This window comes from Taeniopygia guttata, chromosome 8, assembly GCF_048771995.1.
Source record: "Taeniopygia guttata chromosome 8, bTaeGut7.mat, whole genome shotgun sequence".
Lineage (NCBI taxonomy): Eukaryota > Metazoa > Chordata > Aves > Passeriformes > Estrildidae > Taeniopygia > Taeniopygia guttata.
The window spans coordinates 28,309,283-28,329,467 of NC_133033.1; the positions used below are offsets into that span (position 1 = coordinate 28,309,283).

The following is a 20,185-nucleotide window of genomic DNA, read 5'->3' on the forward strand; positions in this document are numbered from 1 at the left end:
GGAAGCCTGTGAGACAGCACCTCTAAAAACTAAACCAATCCTGTGCCTGTGGGTGAGTGGTAGCACAGGCAGAGAACTCACCATGCCAGACTCACACCTGCTCCACGTGCCTGCTCCGCTTCCACAGATGAAGATTTAAGAGATGTCTCCCCATGCATCCACAAGCAGGTTAAAAATAAGATAGCACAGGAATTTAAATGAGGAGCAAAATGCAACAGTTTTGGCAGCTCCTCTCCAGAGGGAAAAAAAAAAAGCTCTGACTATATTTTATGGAGGAATATCTCGAGAAGACACAGGGTAGAAAACGTGATTATTCTTTCTGATGATATCTAAGGTCCAACTGCTTGAATTTGCACAGCTCCACATCAGCACCAACACTGAACTCCTCCAAATGACACAAAAATACACAATAAAAGGAAGTGCTTTCAGGACTGACCAAACTTTTAAAACCAGAAAGTATAAAGGTATACAGTGACAAATCTAAGCAGGTCTTCCACTGTTTTTCAGCCAAAGAAATTGAAATATACTCTGAAAACTCCTGACTAAATGTCAGGGTTTTTTTTCCCCATAGCATTGAAAAGAACCCAAAGCTGTAGAAAATCTCTTGCCATCCAACTCCTCCTGCCAATCTCCTCTATACACTGAAATAGAGAGGAAGCCCCAGAGGATAAAATGAAGACAAAGTCAATTGAAGGTATAGCTGCAGAGAATCATGAATGTCCTTCGCCACAGACAATTCTACACCTTACTGAAATGGCAATAAAAAGCTGATCACTGCACAGAGATTAACTGGCACCCTCAGAGCATGTCTGCTCCCTACAGCTCAGTGCCAAGAACCTTGGAACTGCTCCTCAAGCTAAGCACAATCACAGAGATTTTGGATGAAAACCAGTGCAGCAGGTTACTATGCCCTAATGATCCCTGCATTCCTGAAGTACCAAAGCTGCAGGTGAATATACTTGCTCCCAGAGAAATACAGGCGAGGAAGGACTGCAATCAAACAGCAACACAAACCTGCTACTGCTGCTACTTTGCAGCTTTGTGTTATCTTTCGAGGACGGGGAAACCACCTCTCAGTCAAACAACCTTTTCCAACAATCTCATGTAATTTGTATCCCATGCTTTTGGATTTGTTAAAAAAAATAATTTGAACGAGAGAATGCCTAAACTTCCAGCAGCAACTACAGCACTGCCCCAAGAGCACACTGTGGGGGCAGGGGACAGCTGGCACCCAAAAACACAGAGAGAAAGGGAGAATCTAATTTCCCAATGGAAAGCAAACCAGCACATCTGGTCCCACTGGATGCCTGACTCTAGACATGCTCTTTGCTGCTCCAGTCCCATCCCCTGCAACTCAGCACCTTGATGGCACTGCTCACATTCTGCCTGCTGTTTTGCCAACACCACACAACAAACAGCTGCCACGTGGAGAAGCAGGAGGGCCTAAACCCTCAGCAGTGAGCCCAGTGCAGGCTGGAGCATATGGATATTCACATGAAGTTACTACAGCAAGCTTCAAGAAGCTGCTGAAGCATGGAGAAATTTCTGCTTGGCCAGAACCCACCCAGTGCTTTTCCACACCTGAACATACACCCAGCTGCTGTGCATTTACAGCCCATTTCACAGTCTGACACAAGTCTGTACAGAACTGACTCTCATACCAAGGAGGAAGAGTATCCCAGCTTCCAGCCTGGACACAACTCAAAGTTACTAACTCCAATCTTCTGCCACCACACACAACAATTGCTTCATCAAGCACTTAGTCACAGATGGCATTTGGTTTTACTTTGTTTACCCACAAGAAGTATCATGCAGAACATGTAATATGCACTTGTCGGAATCTGAGCTATTGATGATCCCAAGACTGTAGAAAGTCTCTGTCTTTCTGCCCCGTTGCCAAAGCAGAAGCCATAATTCGTCTGTGCTGTTTCAAGGTTGTTTATTCTGTTTATCTCTAACATGTTCTGCTGCCCTGCCGCAGCTCTGTCCTGCAGGGCAGCGTGTGGGGCTCTGCCCTCAGTGGGATGTTACAAACATTAAATACCAGAAACTACCTGTGCTGGATTTACAATAACGTGCCAATATCTGTCACCTACGTTGGACAGTGTGTCCCCAGCCTAAACCAACAGAAAAATGCCAACACTGCAGTGAAACATGGAAGGCATGAAGAAGGAGGAAAAGGACAAGGCACACCCAATTTCCTCCATCTTGTCCCCTTTGGACCCCTAATCTAGAAACCTAAAATTTTACTTTTGCACCCGTGCCACACTTAATTATTACTCATATCAAACACCCAGAGCTTGTAATTCATCCTGTAAGATTGAAAACTCTTTTCCATGGACAGAGATCACAGACAGTGTCTCTGGGGGCTCTGTACAGGGGGGTTCCTGACCCCCTGCCAGGGTCCCAGACCTTCCAGGGCAGCCAGAGGGAAGCCCTGGATTCCCACATGCACTAAGACTCAGAAGCACATCTTCAATCACAACAAACGCAGAGAATTTCACATGCTTTTTCACAACAGTGACTTCACTATGCCTTTCTAAAATCCATATACTCTTTGTGTGCATTTTCCTGTTCCAAAAGTAATCCTCCTCCTGGGACTCCATCCTTCCCAGCAGTAACAAAAACATCAACAGTACCACATTTGTGAGTAAGCTAAAAAAAATATAAAAATTTATGCATGAATAAGGCTTGATGAACAAGGATTTCACTTCCAAGTTACTGGTTCACTCGAGGCAGTCTCAGTGTGTTGACATATACACACACACACTTTTTTGCCAGCTTGCAAGAACACTTTAGCACCCTTGCCTTTCTTATAACTACCTAGAGTGTTTTACCACTGTTCGTGTCCACCTTCAGAGGCTACAAACTTTCAGAAATGTAAGTGCAACAAGCGGAACAGAGCATAAATTTTGCCAAACACCAACTAGACTTAACATTTTCTTAAAATTCTCTTGTACATAAAAACAATGTTAAAATTGCGACTTACTTACCTAAGTAAGTTCCTACCAAGATTGGCAAAGGAAAAGGAAAGAAAAGATTTAAGGTTAAAAAAGGGAAATATTCACATAGTTCAGAATACAGTAGCTCAGCCCCATGCAACAAATAGAGATACACAGACTGGTTTGGCTGCAATGAAACCCAGAAGTGATCACAGCTCTCTGTTGGACAGATAAAACCAAGACAACATTAAACACACAGCAGCTCCGAATGAGAGATTTTGCAAAGAGCAGCTTTAATTTTGGATGGGTAAGCACTGGTCTGTACCCAGCTCCTTCCACCAAGCCCTGCACATTAACATCACTGGATTTCAACAGCACTTCCTAAAATGCTTGGTCCAGTAGGTCACCCTCACTTGCTGTAACAACAGCCCCTCCCAGATGATGTGTCTGTTCATGCTAGGCTGCACCTCCTGCTACAAGCACTTCAAGAACCTGCTGATACTTTCTGAACAGTGACATCCACCACAGAGAGCCAGCAGCTCTCCTTGGATAAGCACACTGAGAAGGGAGAGCTGCTTTCTGTCTTGGGGTTGAGTCAATCAATACTGTCCACTCATATTCCAAAAACAGCATCATGGTGGATTCTGCCTGGCTGTAACACACCAAGTGGCTAAAAGAAAAGAGGAGACAAAACTATGCACCTCACTGCTTTAGGATTTGCTGATCCAAGCTATCTAAACTAGAAAGCACTGAATTACTCACTATTCTTAGCATAAGCAGTATTACACATCATATATATATATATATATATATATATATATGTGTGTGTGTGTGTGTGTGTGTGTGTGTGTGTATGCAATAGATAGACAGATTAGATAGATAGATAGATTATATGTGTCACACATTCCACTCAATTACAAATTCAGCCTTTGTACTATCCAGGGTGCTTGCAATTCTGCCTTTGCTCTGTTATACATTAATTTCCTCTCACATTAATTACACCTGCTCTCTTACCATTGCCTTGGGATATGCACTCTCCTTTCAATCAACATTTGCATCTTACTCTGTGCCATCACTCCTAAATGAAATCGTTTTCACTAGTTGATCCACAGAGCATGATGCCCATCTGCTGATTTTATTTTCAGATCTTTCTTCACAACACCAAAAGAACCTAATCAGAGTATCAAGGCTAAACTGAAGGCAAGTGAAAATTGTTTCACTTAGCATCTGAATACAAAATCCCATATGAAATTCTCAAAAATAATCATTACTTTAGGCAAATAATCTTAAAGTGAGAAAGTTGCACAGGCACATGGTTCTTGGGTTCTCCAAAAAGCAGTTCAAGCAACTTACATTCTTCCCAGCTGTGCTGTAGCTGGCACTGAACATTTGCTCTCTTGCCACTGGTCAGCATTACTGGGGTCTAGATTTCAACACCTAAAGCCAGGCCTTCTCCCCAGCACCCCACCATTCATTAAAGGACCAGCACTCCTTGCTGTTTCAAGTAAGTCCTGGATGAGCACATTTCCACTGGCTGGTTATCTCACAGTTTTTAGAAAGACAGCTGGGGTCACTGATGATAAAGGCAGAATTTTAATGCAATTTATGCATAGAGGTAAGTCCACATTTTCTGAAAGTTTAAGTCAGCCAGAAAAAAACATACATATATATATATATATATGTACACACACGTGTATGTGTGTGTGCATGCATGATTATACAAAATATTGAGATAATTTCAGTCCCCTACATAGTTGATATTCCACCTCGACAGCTTTTGTTCAAGAACATTACTTCCACTGCCATGCTCATCTCTTGATAACTGAACTAAGGCCATGCCAGGCTGATGAATGCTTCCACTTTTGGATCATTCACATTTCCCAAAAAGGATACGAGAAACAATGAACCAGAACGTTTTGAATTAGACTGACATTCTATTTGGGTTTAGAAATCCCCAGCAGCAGAAGCAAGGTATTCCAACAGTTAATTAACCTCACTCAAAAATCTGTAGCTTGTTTCCAGCCAAAGTCCCCAACTGTACCTTCTGGCTACTGCAGCTTGTTATTCCACTCCCAGCTAGACTGAAAGTCCCCTATTATTAGACTTCTGCTGTTCCTGTCAGCAGAGACAAGCATCTACAACTTCCACTTTGACAGAAGCATTTTCCATTATACAGTGTGTTTTCCAGTCCCTTCCCTGTTTTCATGGCTCTTCTATAAACCCTCTCCAATTTTCAGCATTCGATCCACCACCATGTTATCAATGCAAGTTTGTTGCTGGGAAAAGCCTTCCCTTTATTGCAGCTACTCATTCATGCTCTCCCTCTTTCTGCCAATTTTAGGAGTGCATGTGATGACCCTGAAAAACAAGTTTGATTAGATGAAAGCCAGCATGGTATAAAAGAGAGGGGAGAAAAATAAAAATCTAACAATGCTCTCTCCCTTCCCCCAGCAGGAATTGGCATAGCCAAGTATCACACTGCATGGCTAGAAGGAATCAAGTAAACAGGTTCCTGCACAGAAAACATCCTCTCTCTCTCCAGAGGAAAGATTGTTCATGGCAAAAATTGTCAGTCAAGCTCCAGAACACTACTGAAAAAGCAATAAACTACTAATTTTTTAACATCTCACTCTATTTGACAGCTTATGAGACTCTATGTACTTTTCATGTTCCAAAAATAGGATTCTGCAGCAATTTGTCCATGATAAGTTAATGTTGAAGAAGAGCTGGGAAGTGTACTGTATGCCTAACAATGCCTCCAACATGATTTAAAGAGGAGGAAAACAAAATAGGTGACAGAACTAAACTCTTTTTGTAAAACAAAGTGGAGGCAGTGAGAACATGAGATTAAGACTATCTCCCTGTTCCTGGAATTCAGGCACTGGTCAAAACTCAAAATGCCTGGCCAGATAAATCATATTCAGAGCTTGAAAAGGTTCAGGTTTCAAGGGCTAAGCAGAGATGAATCAGAAAAACAAAAGTTAAAATTACTTAGTTGGAACTACAGTAGCAAGAGAAAAAAAAAAGCAAATAAACAAAAAGACAGAATTCCAAAGGAAAAAATGTACCACTTCTTGAAGTTCAGCAATTGTCACGTATAAAGATGTACCTTAATGTTTTACACTATACAGATATAAGCTGCTACCTGGCTCTTTCCTGCAAATAAACCTCTTGATTATATTCTGCTTTACAACCTGGCCTTGAGGAAAGCCTTACAAAACCATCACATGCCATAATTTCCAGTGTTCAGACTTCTCCCCTGTGTTTGGAGGTGATGGCCTAGCACCACAAGGCTTTTAGCACCAGCAGAGACTTCAGCTAAAGCCCACAATAACAGTGTCCACTGTCCCCTGTCACAGACTTTGGCACTGTGACCTGTCCAAACCCGAAGATGTCTTCCAGGTGCCACCAACGCAGTGCATCAGCAGGAAACAGAAAAACTCCTGGATAACAGATACAATTTTGCACTAGGTGTCTTCCTGCACCTAAAGTTGTTCAGAAAGAATATTTTCAGCCTCTCTGTGCAGACATCTTCTTAACACCATCTTTTTTTTTGCACTACACTCCCCAACAGTCACCTAAACTAGTCAATATGTCAAGAGGAGACGAGAAACATGAAAATAACAAAGGAACACCCCCGATTTCCCATAGTATCTATGTAAATGCAGAATTTGACCAATTGACAAGTCAGGCTTACTCTCAATCTTTTTCTACTAATTTAGGTCAACTATAATCCAAAAATCAGTTATTTGGATAGATGGGTTTATTTCAATCCTTTTATACTCACTCACTGGCTCCTAAATTCTGGCCAAAAGCCTTCATCACTCTCACTGCCATTCACCTCTTCTTCACAGCAGTTCCAACTTGTGTCCTTCCTGCCAGCAGCCCCCCCAGACTAAGGCTGGATGACTCCACCAAAAGCAAGGAGAAGACTTAGTGCTACAATCCCAGTCCTTTCATGGCACAAGAAACCAGTTGTATCCATGCCCATAGCCAGCAAGGTTTACCAGTTCACCCACAAGGCAGCTGGGAACCTGTGCTAAGAGGCAACAACACACAAACTGGCACAAGGACAGAAAGAGATCCAACCAAACTTCCACTATCTGCTTCCCTGTGCCCAGCAGATCTCGATCCAAATTCTTTAAATGTTGTTTCCTTGCAGGTGGTTGCCTTCCCTCTCAGTCCTGGCAAAGCTTCCAGCAACCCAGGCTCAGGAAGTATTACAGATGCAAAATTGCAGCACGGCAAACATTTTCCATTCACAGATAAATCTCAGCCAACAGGTTTAAGCTGAACTGCTCACAAGAATATCCAGTTAACACTCACTACCCCAGCAGGTAAATGGATTCTGGGAGTAAACTGGATTCTGTTACCTAGCAGTTACAGGTACAAGTACTCCAGCAAACATTTCAGTGGCTGGCTGAAAACAGACCAAACAGGCTGAGCAGCAGGTGCTTGGGAAGATCCAGACCCTGCACAGCTACATACACCTGCTTCAGAAAAACACAAACTCTGAGGAACAGGTACTTTTCCAAAATCATCTTTGCAGACAGCTCCAGCAACAGTTATAACTGAATGGAACACTAAAACAGGGATCCTGCATATCCAGAAACTCGTGTCAGGTTATCAGTTCCAGTGCTCTACGCAGAGAGAGCCTTCCAGGGAAGGATCCATTCTTCTCCCCTCCTTTGGGCCACAACATCTCTGAGCTTCCCAAGTGTATCATCTGCTGAGGAGGGCATTCACCAGGGAGCAGCAGGTCTGCCCATAAGCAGGTAGTCACCAGGCGTTGTGGGAATTCAGTGAACTACTCTGCACCTACATCCCTCATTATTGGACAAAGCCAAATTGACCAGTGTAGCAGGGTTTTGTTATTCTTCCCAAAAGACAAAGCACATACAAACTCAGCAACAGGGTATCAGGGAATAAATTCCCAAGGAGAGCAAGACAGTAGAGCAACCACTGTCCTCACTGCTGTATTCTCCACATGCACTCATTTGCATGCATGTAAATATGGCTAACAGGCATCCACTGTCTCAGCCATGAAACACAAAGATTATCATCAGGGCATGCAGTGCTGGCCAGTTCATGGCAGTATGTAAGCTTCTGTGTTTGCCTGTTCACAGTGACATTTTGTGGTTGTCTGTCTCCTAAATATTCAAAATTGGTCCATTCTACTAAATTTGATGAAGTGACATCATATATAAGTTTCCTCCGTTATCATAAATGAAAGATTCTGACATCTCTTCAGTATTCAGAACAGATTAATTTTTAACCAGTGGAAATTCTGAAAATAATTTTCTACTGCCTGCAGAGAATGTGCAGACAGTCTCTCACCAGTGAGAACTGTCCACTCTCACTGGAAAATACAGAGGGTTGAACTTGGGACTTGATGTAAATACTGTCTTCTATTTCTTTCGGTCCAAGTGAATTCAAAGCAGTTCAAGACATGTGAAACTTTGCTTTTTTAGAAGTCAAACAGTGAAACAATCCCTATTTACAAACCAACCATCACAGCTTCCTGCAGTTTCATGGAACTGCTGGAAGACTGTTCTGTCAACTTGAGGAATTAGGAATCAATGTTCAACACAGGACTTCGTGTCTTCAGTACAGTTGCACAACTTGCTGCCTGCATGTGAAAAGCCTGGAAAGTGAGCAGCAAAACCACGGGTGGAAGTGGTTACCCAAGGAACACTTAGACATCAAGACAGAAGGTGCACACAGACTCATTAGCCACAAAGCACAGACAAGCCAGCAGATGAAACTAAAAATCACTCTCCTAGCATAAGCTGAGCGCAGCTTCAAGGTCTTACCCCTGCTAGGCATCAACAGGCGCTTCTTCATGTTGCCTGATAGAGCATAAGTGAACAGAAAAGAGAAAAACATCACATCAGCAACCTGAACAGCAGCAGTTTTAAAAGTTCTTAATGTTAAAACACAATCAGATATCATCAAATGTTTGTAATTATATTTCAGATAAGCTACTTATAAAGTTAAAATTAAAGGTAAAAAATGAGAAAGACTCTCTGGATCTGGAATTCCTGGCTGGAGTCACCATTTCACCAACTGTTCCTTTCCCCTGTTAAAGAGCTACCCCTCTGTGTTCTCACTCCCGTTACGACCATTTCAACAGACCCTTTTCTCCTCATCTGACATAGAGACTGCACTTTCTCTTCCCCAGCACTCTTAAGCAAGAGCAATTATTAAGAACAGAGACCTGGAGTCCACGCCAGGAACATCCTGCTTCTATCTCCCACTTCAAACACCTTTCCCTTGCCTCCTCTTCTTGAGAAGGTGAAGCCCAAGCACAGAGGCGGTCAGTAACAGGGCCAACAAGGGAAACATCACTCAAAAAGTCTATTAGGGTGTTCTTCACACTACTAATTTAAAAACTGAAGGGAAGATTCTGCTTCACTGTTCCATTTGCAAGGTTGGCCAGGCCAGGCAGAGTTCCACTAACACAGTGACTTTGTGTGCATACACCTCCTGGGCAGTACAGACCACATGCCTCACCCAAAAAGAGAAATGGGACAGGTGGCTTTTACAAAAGTTAAAAATAACCTCCCTCAAGAATAAGAAATTTGGAATTTACATAAAGGACTATGAGTTTAGATAATCTCCTTGTGTACCGAAAGGATAAAAGAAAAAGCCTATAGACACAGCACAAATTTTGTGGAAAAATATTTACCATCCATTCCATTGTGTTGTTCATAGCTTCTTTTTCCCAAGATAGTTGGGGACCCATTATTAATGACAGGTGTAAACTTAGCAGGAGTCAGATTGTTGAGAGAACTGGACAAGCTCTTTGCAGGATCTGGTTTTGGAGGACACGGATGAGACTCTGGTGGAAAACAGCAAAGTAGAATTTTTTTATTACCAAAAATACTGGAATTATAAGTCTGAAAACAACCTGCAAACTTCCTAGGTGACCAAGTACCCCTCCTCTTATATAGAAATTATCTCAGTCAATAGTTTTGAGATTGCTACTGATATAAAGCATTTTCATATATTTAGCAATTCACCACTACTAAAGACATTAAAATCATTATCATAGTATTATCCTAAAATAAGATTTGATAGCAAAAGCAAGCAAAAGCACCTTGTATCTACTTCTGTAACATTGTTCTCCAATAATTTGGGTGATTTTTGGGGTGCTGTATGCTAAAACCCAACTCTGACCATGTTGGTCATGCAACACACCCCTAAACTCTGGGGAAATCACAACTCTGCCAGTTTGCCAGAAACATTTGTAAAAAATACAATTTCTCCAACGGCAAAAAAAGTGAAGATTCCAAGATCCACTATAAAGAATGTAACATCTGAATTCAAGCTTTGAGCCAAGGCAGACATCAAGCTCACACTCTTCAACTGAAAAGACTTTGAGAAAGTTACAAGAAACAGCAAATGGGAACATCAACTGAGTCTGAGTCTTCCCTCGCAGGCCCAACAGCAGAGTAAGAGATATATTCAATCCCACTAACACCACCAAAAAAACCTCCTTGCCAGTCCTCCTTCCACTTCCATCACTCTTTTCTCGAAGCTCAGTAATCCAGTGGTGACCCTGACACAGTGCAAGGAAGACTCAAAATCTGATGCTACTTTCTGTACAATTATTAAAATAAAGATTATATCCAACTGCAAACTTCCCCCTTCATTTGCTCTCTTTCGTTGTAGTATATGTTTTCGAAGGTTTCTCAATCCTTGTATCCCATTAGTACACAGCAGAAGTATAACACCCAGAAGAGAAGCAATAAATATTTAACACACACTCAGCCTTCCAGTATTTCATCAACAAAAACATGAAACCTAAAAGTCAACTCCAATGCTGCTTATCTAAATAAAAAGGCGATCAACTTCCTTGCTAAGCTGGAAGCCTTCAAAGAGGAGAGACTTGCATTTGGCTGCCAGAACAACCTGAGGGACGCCTGCAGGGCAACAGGGAGCACTGGGGAAAAGGATTTGGCATTTGTCTGGAGTCAGCCCTGGCATGTTACACAGCATCACTCTGGATGCTTCCAGCAGCTCAAAATTACACCAAAGTTCTGGATGGAGGTACTCTGTCCTACCCCACAGATCTGCTCATGAGGCAAAAGTCCTCAAGAAAATTGTAATTAAAAAAAAAAAAACAAAACAACACCAAAACCCAAGAGGAAAGTGAAAAACACAAGTATGATCTTGTCTACATCAGCATAGAACAGCCATTAACTGATTCACAAGTTGAGGGACACAGTGCTGTCCTAAACCCAAGATAATTCTTGGATGACCCGATTGTAGTATTCCCTCCATACAACCCAAAACCAGAAGAAGCAAATAATCAAATGTTCCCAAAACATTATGTCAGTGCCCCCATTAGCAGATGGTAGCTTGTCTCCATATGCATCAGAAGCCACAGCAAACACATCCCTCCCTTCACTTGAAAAAGTTTCTAATACAGCTTTATGACCCCAGAGTGGATTGCAGAGACACTGGGTCTGTCAGATAAAGTAAGAAAAGTAAAAAGGACAAGTTAATGAAATGGGTTTCATGTTTTCTTTTGTTTGTGGGGCGGGTTTTTTTGTGCCTTGTTTCTTGTTTGTTTGTTTTGAATGCAGAATGAGCATCTAAATCTAGACCCAAGCGGAAAACCCAAATGGTCAGCAGAGTAGCTAGGGGGGTGTTTCCTATGTTTGGGGACTTTGCATTTGATGATTTAGTTTTTTTAATACCTAAATACCGGAGTACTGCTTCTAAAGGCTTTCGAACCACTTGCTTTAATAGCAATGGATTTTCTGATGCCTCAGGTAAACGTGCTGTGCCTGTAAAACATAGAAAAATAATTAGAGGGTGAAGACATTTAGCTATTATAGCAAAACCAAGTGAATAACTCCAGTGTCCTGAAAGAGCTTTGCCGTTAAAAGGAATTTTACAGGTGGCAAGCAGATCCTGGCAACAGGACACAAACACAGAGAATGCTCCATGTAATAGGAACTGCAAATGTTTTAAAACAAACAACTCATGAACTTTCAAAGTTATTTTGCCCATCAGTTAGAAGGCTCTGCAAGTACAGCTAGGTTTTGTGAAAGCACTAGCTATGTGCAAGAGAGCATCTCAGCAAGCTGCCACTCAAAACTTTACAGGACAGGAGTCTCAAAGGACTCCTTGGCAAGGAGGTCCCAGCTGCAGCACACTCACATTCTGCTTTGATTGCTGCACTGTTGATAGGCAGATAGGGGTGTCTTGCAGCGTGCCAAGGGCGCAAGATATCGCGACATAAACGTCTGGCAATTCTGGTCAGTTTTGTTGTGTGGAGATAGAAAGCTTGTCGTGTCTTCATAGCAAACTTGGGACTCCCACTGTTTCGTACTGGCACACCATGAGGACTCTAAAAGGAAAGGAAAATAAAAATGGTTTCTGAAAAAAGTAATTATTAGAAAGTACGGTTAAGAAGAGAAAGCATTATGTAAAATCACTTTCAACTACTGATTCTCAGACACAAGAACAGAAATGATATTACAGATGAAAATATTTTTAGCCCAGCTATTCCCCATTTCCCAAGTCTTATCCCTAATATCTCAAAGGATAAAATGAAGGTAAACCTTTTCACTTTGCAGGGAAACATTTATTTCTATGCTGTCACAAGCTTTAAGGTAGGGATCCAAAACCCAGACATGAAGAAGTTACCTGGAGCTATCACATGATTTAGAGCTTATATGCTCAACTGGAAAGACCCTCCAGTTTTGGGCGCTCAGGTTTGCTCTGAAGGGACAATGCAAAGTCCTTATGACAAAACATTTATCAGAAGGAGGGGAAAATCAGGAAGAGCTGCATGACAAAAATATACACCAAAAACTCATTTTCCCAAGCAAATGTATGGCATGCAGGAATGGCTTTGGCTCAAAGCTGCAAGAATTTAATTTAATTCTTACTCTTAACTTGGCAAATGTACTGACAGATTTTATATTCATTACATATAATAAAGAATACTACTGGAAGACATTTATCAGCTACTGAGAACCAAAGTAGCTATTCTCTTCATGAAAAGCAACTAAATCAACCAATGAAATAATGCTAGTATCTTGTTATCTCAGACCCACCTACAGCTGGAAAACAGGTAGAAATTTCAGTTTGGGGAGAACAAGGCTTCCCCTTTTCTGACTATTTACATACTTTTAATTAACAAACAAGAGGTATAAGACAGTTATCTCAGCAATTAGGAGGCTTCAGAGGGCAAAAAGAAGCCTGGATAGGATAAAGGTTAAAGAAAAGAAATGGAAAGGGAATGATAGCAAAGAATAGGAGAGAGGAAAGAAATTATCCCGAGATAAAAGTTAAGTGTGTGCCATCCTTCTACCCATGTGATACAGTTACCTTTTCCAATCAGCTTAATATCTAATGCTTTCAGATTAAACTCTCACCAAATTCAGAAAAAAAAAAAATCTGAGAATTTTGGTTTCCAAATAAGAGGAAAAATGAAATAGAAACAGCTCATACAATGCTTACTCAAACCTATCCCAAAAAAGGAGGATTATTTTAAAAAATGGGATTAGGTAGAAAAACAAGATAAAGGATCTCTAAAAAGCCACTAGCTATTTGGGGTATATCTAATTTTGAATATGCCTTGGGAGAGTAAATAGGTTTCAGGAAATAATTAATTCTTTTGAAGAGAAAAAACCAGTGCTGTTCCCCCTACAGCAACAATCATGGAAACCAAATACCAGAAACACTGGCTGGCATTTCAGTTTCTCCCATCTCCACTAAGTAATTTCATGCATTTGAAGGCTGCTTTGCTAAACAAATGATGTTTTTTTTTTTTTCTCAGGGCAGTACTTGGCAACAAATTACTTCTAGCTGAGGTTAATGCGCCAACTTCTGCTTGACATGAAATACCAAACCCAAGGACAACAATGAGGGCTGCAGGCATTCTTTTGGTGGTTAAATATTTAAGAACAGTTACAGGCAGTTAGGTAGCATGACACTCAGCTTGCCAGGCAGAGGCAGCAGTCTGCCTGGTGGATACCCACCAAATTATTGCGGTTTGGTCCGGGCCTCTCCCCATCTAACCGTGTTGGCATTTTCAAGCCACCGTATTTCTTCCAGTAGGTCCAACAGGATGCACAGAGGCGACACTGCATGTTAGGGGGACCCCAAGAATACCACTGGTAAGACTGGGTGGCTAGAGATAACAAAGGTGGAAATTATATATATCCTTACACAGGATCACTTTTCAGATCTTATTCTGTTTAGAAGCAGCACAAAAGAAAACACCCCCCACACACAGAGCAAAGCTCTAACAGACCTCCAAAACTGATGATGGCTTTACTGTCATCACCACTGTTAAACATACTTGTGATTTCAGCAGAATTGATTACGTTATTTAATCTACATCCCTTCTAAAATGCTAACAGAAAGAAACAATTACTAAAATGGGAAGATTTCCTGCCAATGGATAAGACGGTTCTCTTTTTGCAAGAGAATATCTGCAGAACATGGGAAACAGTAAAGACTGCCTTCAGGAACTTCCCATATATTAATTTTACAACTCAAAAATGTACAGAGCCTGTGATTTGACTTCTCATACGCTCTTACATTCCGCCATCTCTACAGGCTCCCCATAAAGGAGCACAGTCATTAGAACTCATTGTATTAATATCAAGACAGCAGATCACAGTGGTTTCACATATTTTGAAATCTAGTAAAAATGATGAAAAAATTTGTCAAATTCACATGTTGGTGATTTAAATATTCACTCAATAGTTACCTGCAATTATGTAGAACCTTTACTAACTGCCCCTTTAGTATGCCATAATTCTATTTATAAATGTAATACTAGTAGTTAAAAAACAAAACAAACACTAAACAAAAACAACCTCAAAAAACCTCAAACTTTTAAATGCTGCTATATCCAGTTCTGCCCCCCACCCCAGCACAAGACAGCTTTTACTTTAACATTTCCATCTCAGCTGCCATTCTGGCACTTACTGTAACAGCTCTCACAGGCCCGTCCTGCTCCTGCATTCTGTGCCTGGACTCCAGTACCATTTACCACTCCTGGTTTGACATTATTTACATTGATCTGGTTGGGGTTTGGCTTGTTGCTTAAGACACAAAGCAAAAAGAACAAAAGTGTTAATTGAGGCATGCAATTTTTTTATTTGACTTTTGAAGGTATGGCCCAAAATGGTTTGAAGACTCAAATTTCATTCAGCATGTGGCTTCCAGAACCAGCAATCTGACTTTTATGAACACACCATCTCCAATACTATTTTAAAAATATTGATAATGAAAATAACTATAACACTAGTTGGATACCATTTACAAGACTTCAAAACCTTTTAAGAAACAATAAACCAGTTAAAGTAAGTATCTTACTCACTATCCCAGACATGTGAATCCAGGAAAAACAGATCTCATTCACAAGTCCTCAACATAAGAGATATTTTACTTAAATCTCCAAAAAGAAGGATGGGGGCAGGAGCAGCAGGCAATGAGAGGCAATATCTGCTTTATTCAGGGAAATACAACCCTAGACTGCAGTCACAAATATTTCCATGTTGTCTCACTGTAAGGATTTGCATCATGTGGCCACAATTCCCACAAGTACACCCAACATGCAAAAACATCTGGGTCACCTCAGTTCATCCCTATACTCTCTTTAAAATGATGATTCAGGAAAAGCCAAGAAATACGAGCTAAAACAAAAGCTACTGGTGGGAGCTGAGAATGGAAGGGCAACAAAACCTTGGCATGGAGAGCAGTGTGGAACAGCACACAATCTCTGCAGAGGAAGAGGTGTCAGAGGGGGAAAATGAGGCTTTCAAAAAATCTGGCATGGGAGGGAAAAAGGAGGAGAGAGGATTGCTATTGCAGGGACAGGGCTTCTGGGGAATGGAGAAAGATGGAAGAAGTCATACATGAAGTTTCACACAAGAGCACACGAGGAGTTTATCAAACATGCAAGGACTCTGGAGTTCTGTTAGGAGTTCACATTATAGAAGCAGCAAAGAGCAGGGAGGCTTTAGAGCCAACTGCTGAACATGAGCGTGAATTGCAATGATGGTTACATTCCTATCGTATGCTCTTCTCTGAAGACTGAAGGGAGTGGGCATATTCCTTTTATTTCCTACTAACAAACCCATGATTTGGAAGCAGAAATATCTTAAAATGGCTTTCTGCAACCCCCTCTTCCTACACATCAGTTGCACACTGATACAGGAGTAACAGTGATTTCAGTAACCCAGAATACTTGCTGTGTTTCACCCAGGCTAGTGCTACAGAAACAGCATTGTGGGAATAGAGCCAAATTAATTTATTTCTAATGGGCACCAGCATCAGGTTTCATGTACTTAGCAATGAAAAGCAAAGGAGTTCCAACTGACATAATTCTGAAGACAACTGAAAAGCTGATGCTGCCCTAGAAGCCAGAAAACATCCTTTTTATCTGAAAATGTCCAATCAAATCCTGAGATACAGAGCTCAGTAAAGCTCCATTTTGACAGAGACAAAATAGGTTCTGCCGTAAATGAACTACAGGAACCACACACAGGTTGCATAAGGAGGCAAGAGTGTGTTTGGCCAGTCGAGGAAAAACTTCTGATAGCACTCTCACTGTAAAATTCAGAGCCTTTTTGCAACAGAGAAAGCTCAGGAGGCCAAGCGGCACAGGAGCACTGTAAGTAGTTTGTTCCAATAGTGCACTGAGCAGCATATACACAGCTCAAAAGCAGCAGAGATAAAAAAAATATATACATTTAGATGAATTCACAAGCCTGAATATGTTTTCATCTCCTTCTGCTTATTACTTTGCCCAGCTCCTACAAAGATTAAAGTGTTTCAGGGTGCTTATGAGAAAGGCACCAAGTGGTGACCCCGCAGATGGCAGGAGATCCGAGGGCAGTTTAACAAAGAGCAGTTGAAAGAGGGAACTTTCACGCTCCTCTGCTCCAGGATGTCACTATAGTAACCTGCTGCAAAAGAACTTCTGCCAATGATTCACGAGCAAACCCCATATGCAAACATTGTCCCGATGCTGCAAACCAAACAGCCCTCCCAGATGCACTCTGCTACAGGCAGCATTGCTCCACAGAGGAAGAGACTGAAGTAAAAGAAAACTAAGGCCTTGTGCTTCAACATCAGGCCTGTTGCTTCCCTTCTATACCTTGGATTTATTCCTCAAAAATACAGCGAAATAGTCTGACATCCATTTCTCTAAAATCATTATCAAGCTTGGATGAAAACATGAATGGAAAGCATGCACTGGTGAAGGCTGGTCACCAAACCATGCTGATCAGAAGGACTAACATACTATAGTTGTAGGATTCTGCAGCACTACAATTAATGAAGCTGCAGCAAGCACCAGAGAGTATCCTGCTCCCAAGCTACAGTCAAGATTATGAGTGGTAGTAACAATAAAATTCAGGCAGATAATGTTTTCATCATATGAGAAGCAAAAAGCTCTTAATTGTTGATGATATGTTAATTAAACTTGTTTGATATCACCAAGGCCTGCCACAGCTATTAACAAGAGAATCAGATGAGTAACTGGATGAATCATTAAGCAATTAACGAAGCTGAAGCTAAAGATGCAAATAAGGTAGTGAGAATACTGATGGTGTGGCAAACTGTCATTTCCAGTTCTTGTATCAGGAATGAAAGACTCTTAAAGGGGTTTCAGTTGTGAAGGAGCAGTCAGTTATGCTAGAACAGGGACCATGAAGTGCAGATTTCTGGGCTGTATTCTTCAGCTCTGTCCCAAGGGAAGAGATAGAGACAATAAAGCACATGCAGAGAGAAGCCTATCAACAGGTACTGAGACCCCTGCACAAAAAATACCCAACCTGCAGATAATCTTGATCCCCAGAGAAAACTGATACCCCTTCAGCAGATGAGTAGAAAGAATTTGACCCACAGCACGGGGATAAATTTTTTATTGTTAGAAATAATTATAAACTTAATACCGTCCTGTGAATATTTCCTGCTATTGAAGAACCCACGTGTGCTGGATGTAACCAAACAAGTAAGAAATAAAGCCTCAGAAACAAAAACTATTTTAAATCCCTTTTAAGGCACATTTGTGCCATTCACCTCTAGGCATCTAACTGAAGTGTCTAGATCCAGGCAACACAGATGAGTTTTCCTCACAGTTCTCCAACCTCCTATAAATACCCACTTCTAAGAGCAGGTCTAAAGACCATTAAACAATGCTTTCCGAATAGGAACAGCTTTCTCCAACAAAATTGGGGATTGCCATTTTAACTAGCACAGCTACAGAGGGAAGAGCAGCACTACACCTTTTAAGTTTTCCATGTTGCCACAGACCTTTGCACAATGAAACGGGGAAGAAAAACGATCTTGCTCCTCAAGCAGAGGACAACCAAGAAACAGACAAAGGAATTATCTTCAGCTTGTTAAGCAGTTGCCCCTTGTAGTGAACCAAAGCTTTGACTTATTCCTCCAGTTTCCCTACTGGATTCACAAAAGGGGCACAGTAGGGAGAACAGCATTTCACTGCTTCACAGCCTTTGAGAGACCACATTTGCAGCTTGTCAGAGTGCTTTGAGATTCTCAGATAAAATACTGTAAATAGAATGTATTCGTTAACACATACAGATGTAGAGTTAAAAGTTATATTTTTCAACAGTACATTTTGGAGACTGGAAATCATGTGGAGCAGTTAATTCTTCTCTTTTTGTTCTCACCCCTTCTGGTATCACCTAGATGAAAGCAAATGAGAGAAAAGCCACACAAAACTGGATGTCTCAGCCTTCACAACTGCAGATGTCCTAATCCCAAGAAGCACAAGCTACACAATCAGATCTTCATCAAAAAGAAGATGGTACATATGATGCCTGTAAGACTAGTAAAACCAGAGTACAGCTTCCACAACAACCTAAGGAGTATGTTTGGGTACACCCTAGAAGGAGAAAGTCTGAGATGACACCTGCATGAAGGTCTTGCAAGCACTGCACTCACTTTGGAGGATGGCAGCACAAGGATGTGAGAATGTGGAATCTTTGTGCGTTCAGACTTCTGTTGCTGCTTCAACACCACTCATGCTGACACAGACAGTTCTACAGAAAATAACTGAAACATTTGTTTTTCAGTATTTCCTGAGTTTAACTGATTTTACACTTTTTCCTTTCACCAGGAAAGCACATCAGTGCTTTTCAGCCAAAGGGCTTCATTGCAAAGCCATATCAATAGACATTAAGTTCTGTCAAGTCAACTACAAATGTCTGCCCCAAATCCAGGCTTATTCTTGGAAGAGGTATAGAAATGCTTATTCAGTCTGAGTCAGAGGTGTTTTTCTAAGACATTGGTGTAGGACTTTATAACCTCACATCAATTACCTGTATAACCCTACATGTTTCAGTTACTTGCATTAAAAAAATTGGGGCACAGTTTCAAGTTAAAAAATATAAACTCTAAAGCTTTACACAGAGCTTTTCTTTTTCATTGTGTAACATGTATGTGACCTTTGAAGACAGCTTCTATTCTTTTTCTTATTATCTTCCTCCTCCCTGCTAGATTTTCCTATTTACCATCAGAGGAACAAACAAGAGCCCTATCAATGGAAGACAGCCAGAGGGAAAAAAAAGATAAAATTGTTTGAGCTTGATATCCTCCAGGGTCTCTCACTGCCAACAATTTCACAGCAGTTACTGTTAAAATGGGTTTCAGTCAATCAGGTGATACACTTCTGCATAGGTCTTGTGACAGCCTACATCAAGTAATTTACTTTTGAGGTGACAAGTGGATCATTATGGCTCAAGCCTAGAAACAGGAATGGGCTCAGTAACATGATAAGGACAAATCAATAACATTGATATTTAGATCCCTATACCGTGCATTGCTATTACAAGCCAAGAATATAATCTTCTTCTAGGTCACAAGATAATGTAGATGCCATACAATCTCTGTATGCCAGACCTTGTACTCAAGCTTGTTAGTAGTAACCCAAAAAGCTTGGAAATATTTAATTGTTGCCACCTTTAGAGGTATTAATAACAAGAAAACAGAAGAAGCATTTGATTAAGTAAGTAATGAAATTGCTACTTTCCCTGACACACATGAAAGGATATTGAAGGAGGAGGAAAATGTATCCCACATTTTATCAATAAAATAATATGTAAGTTAAGGTACAACACTCAGAAAATGAACTGTGACTGGAAATCAAAGCCGGAGACAGAAGAGCAGCCACGTGGGCAGAGCCAGGTCTTTTCCTGAAGCAGGGAAGTAAGTTGCTGATTTGATTATGTGTTCTGTAG

General features: G+C 41.0%; 1 protein-coding gene across 5 annotated transcripts in view; it reads right to left on the bottom strand.

Moving 5' to 3' along the window:
* Nucleotides 1–20,185, bottom strand: part of MTA1 (metastasis associated 1) — a 75,095-nt gene that overhangs the window by 11,291 nt on the left and 43,619 nt on the right. For 3 of the 5 annotated variants that reach the window (XM_030279766.4, XM_030279768.4, XM_072932869.1), the window contains exons 12-17: nucleotides 14,901–15,016; nucleotides 13,943–14,094; nucleotides 12,114–12,303; nucleotides 11,648–11,737; nucleotides 9,631–9,783; nucleotides 8,756–8,791 (exon numbers count right to left, since the gene is read on the bottom strand). In XM_030279766.4, coding sequence (XP_030135626.1) covers nucleotides 8,756–8,791; nucleotides 9,631–9,783; nucleotides 11,648–11,737; nucleotides 12,114–12,303; nucleotides 13,943–14,094; nucleotides 14,901–15,016 — 737 coding nt within the window. Of the gene's footprint in view, nucleotides 1–2,993; nucleotides 3,006–8,755; nucleotides 8,792–9,630; nucleotides 9,784–11,647; nucleotides 11,738–12,113; nucleotides 12,304–13,942; nucleotides 14,095–14,900; nucleotides 15,017–20,185 lie in introns of those variants that run through there. The other 2 variants (XM_030279765.4, XR_012057181.1) reach the window with 2 other exon arrangements.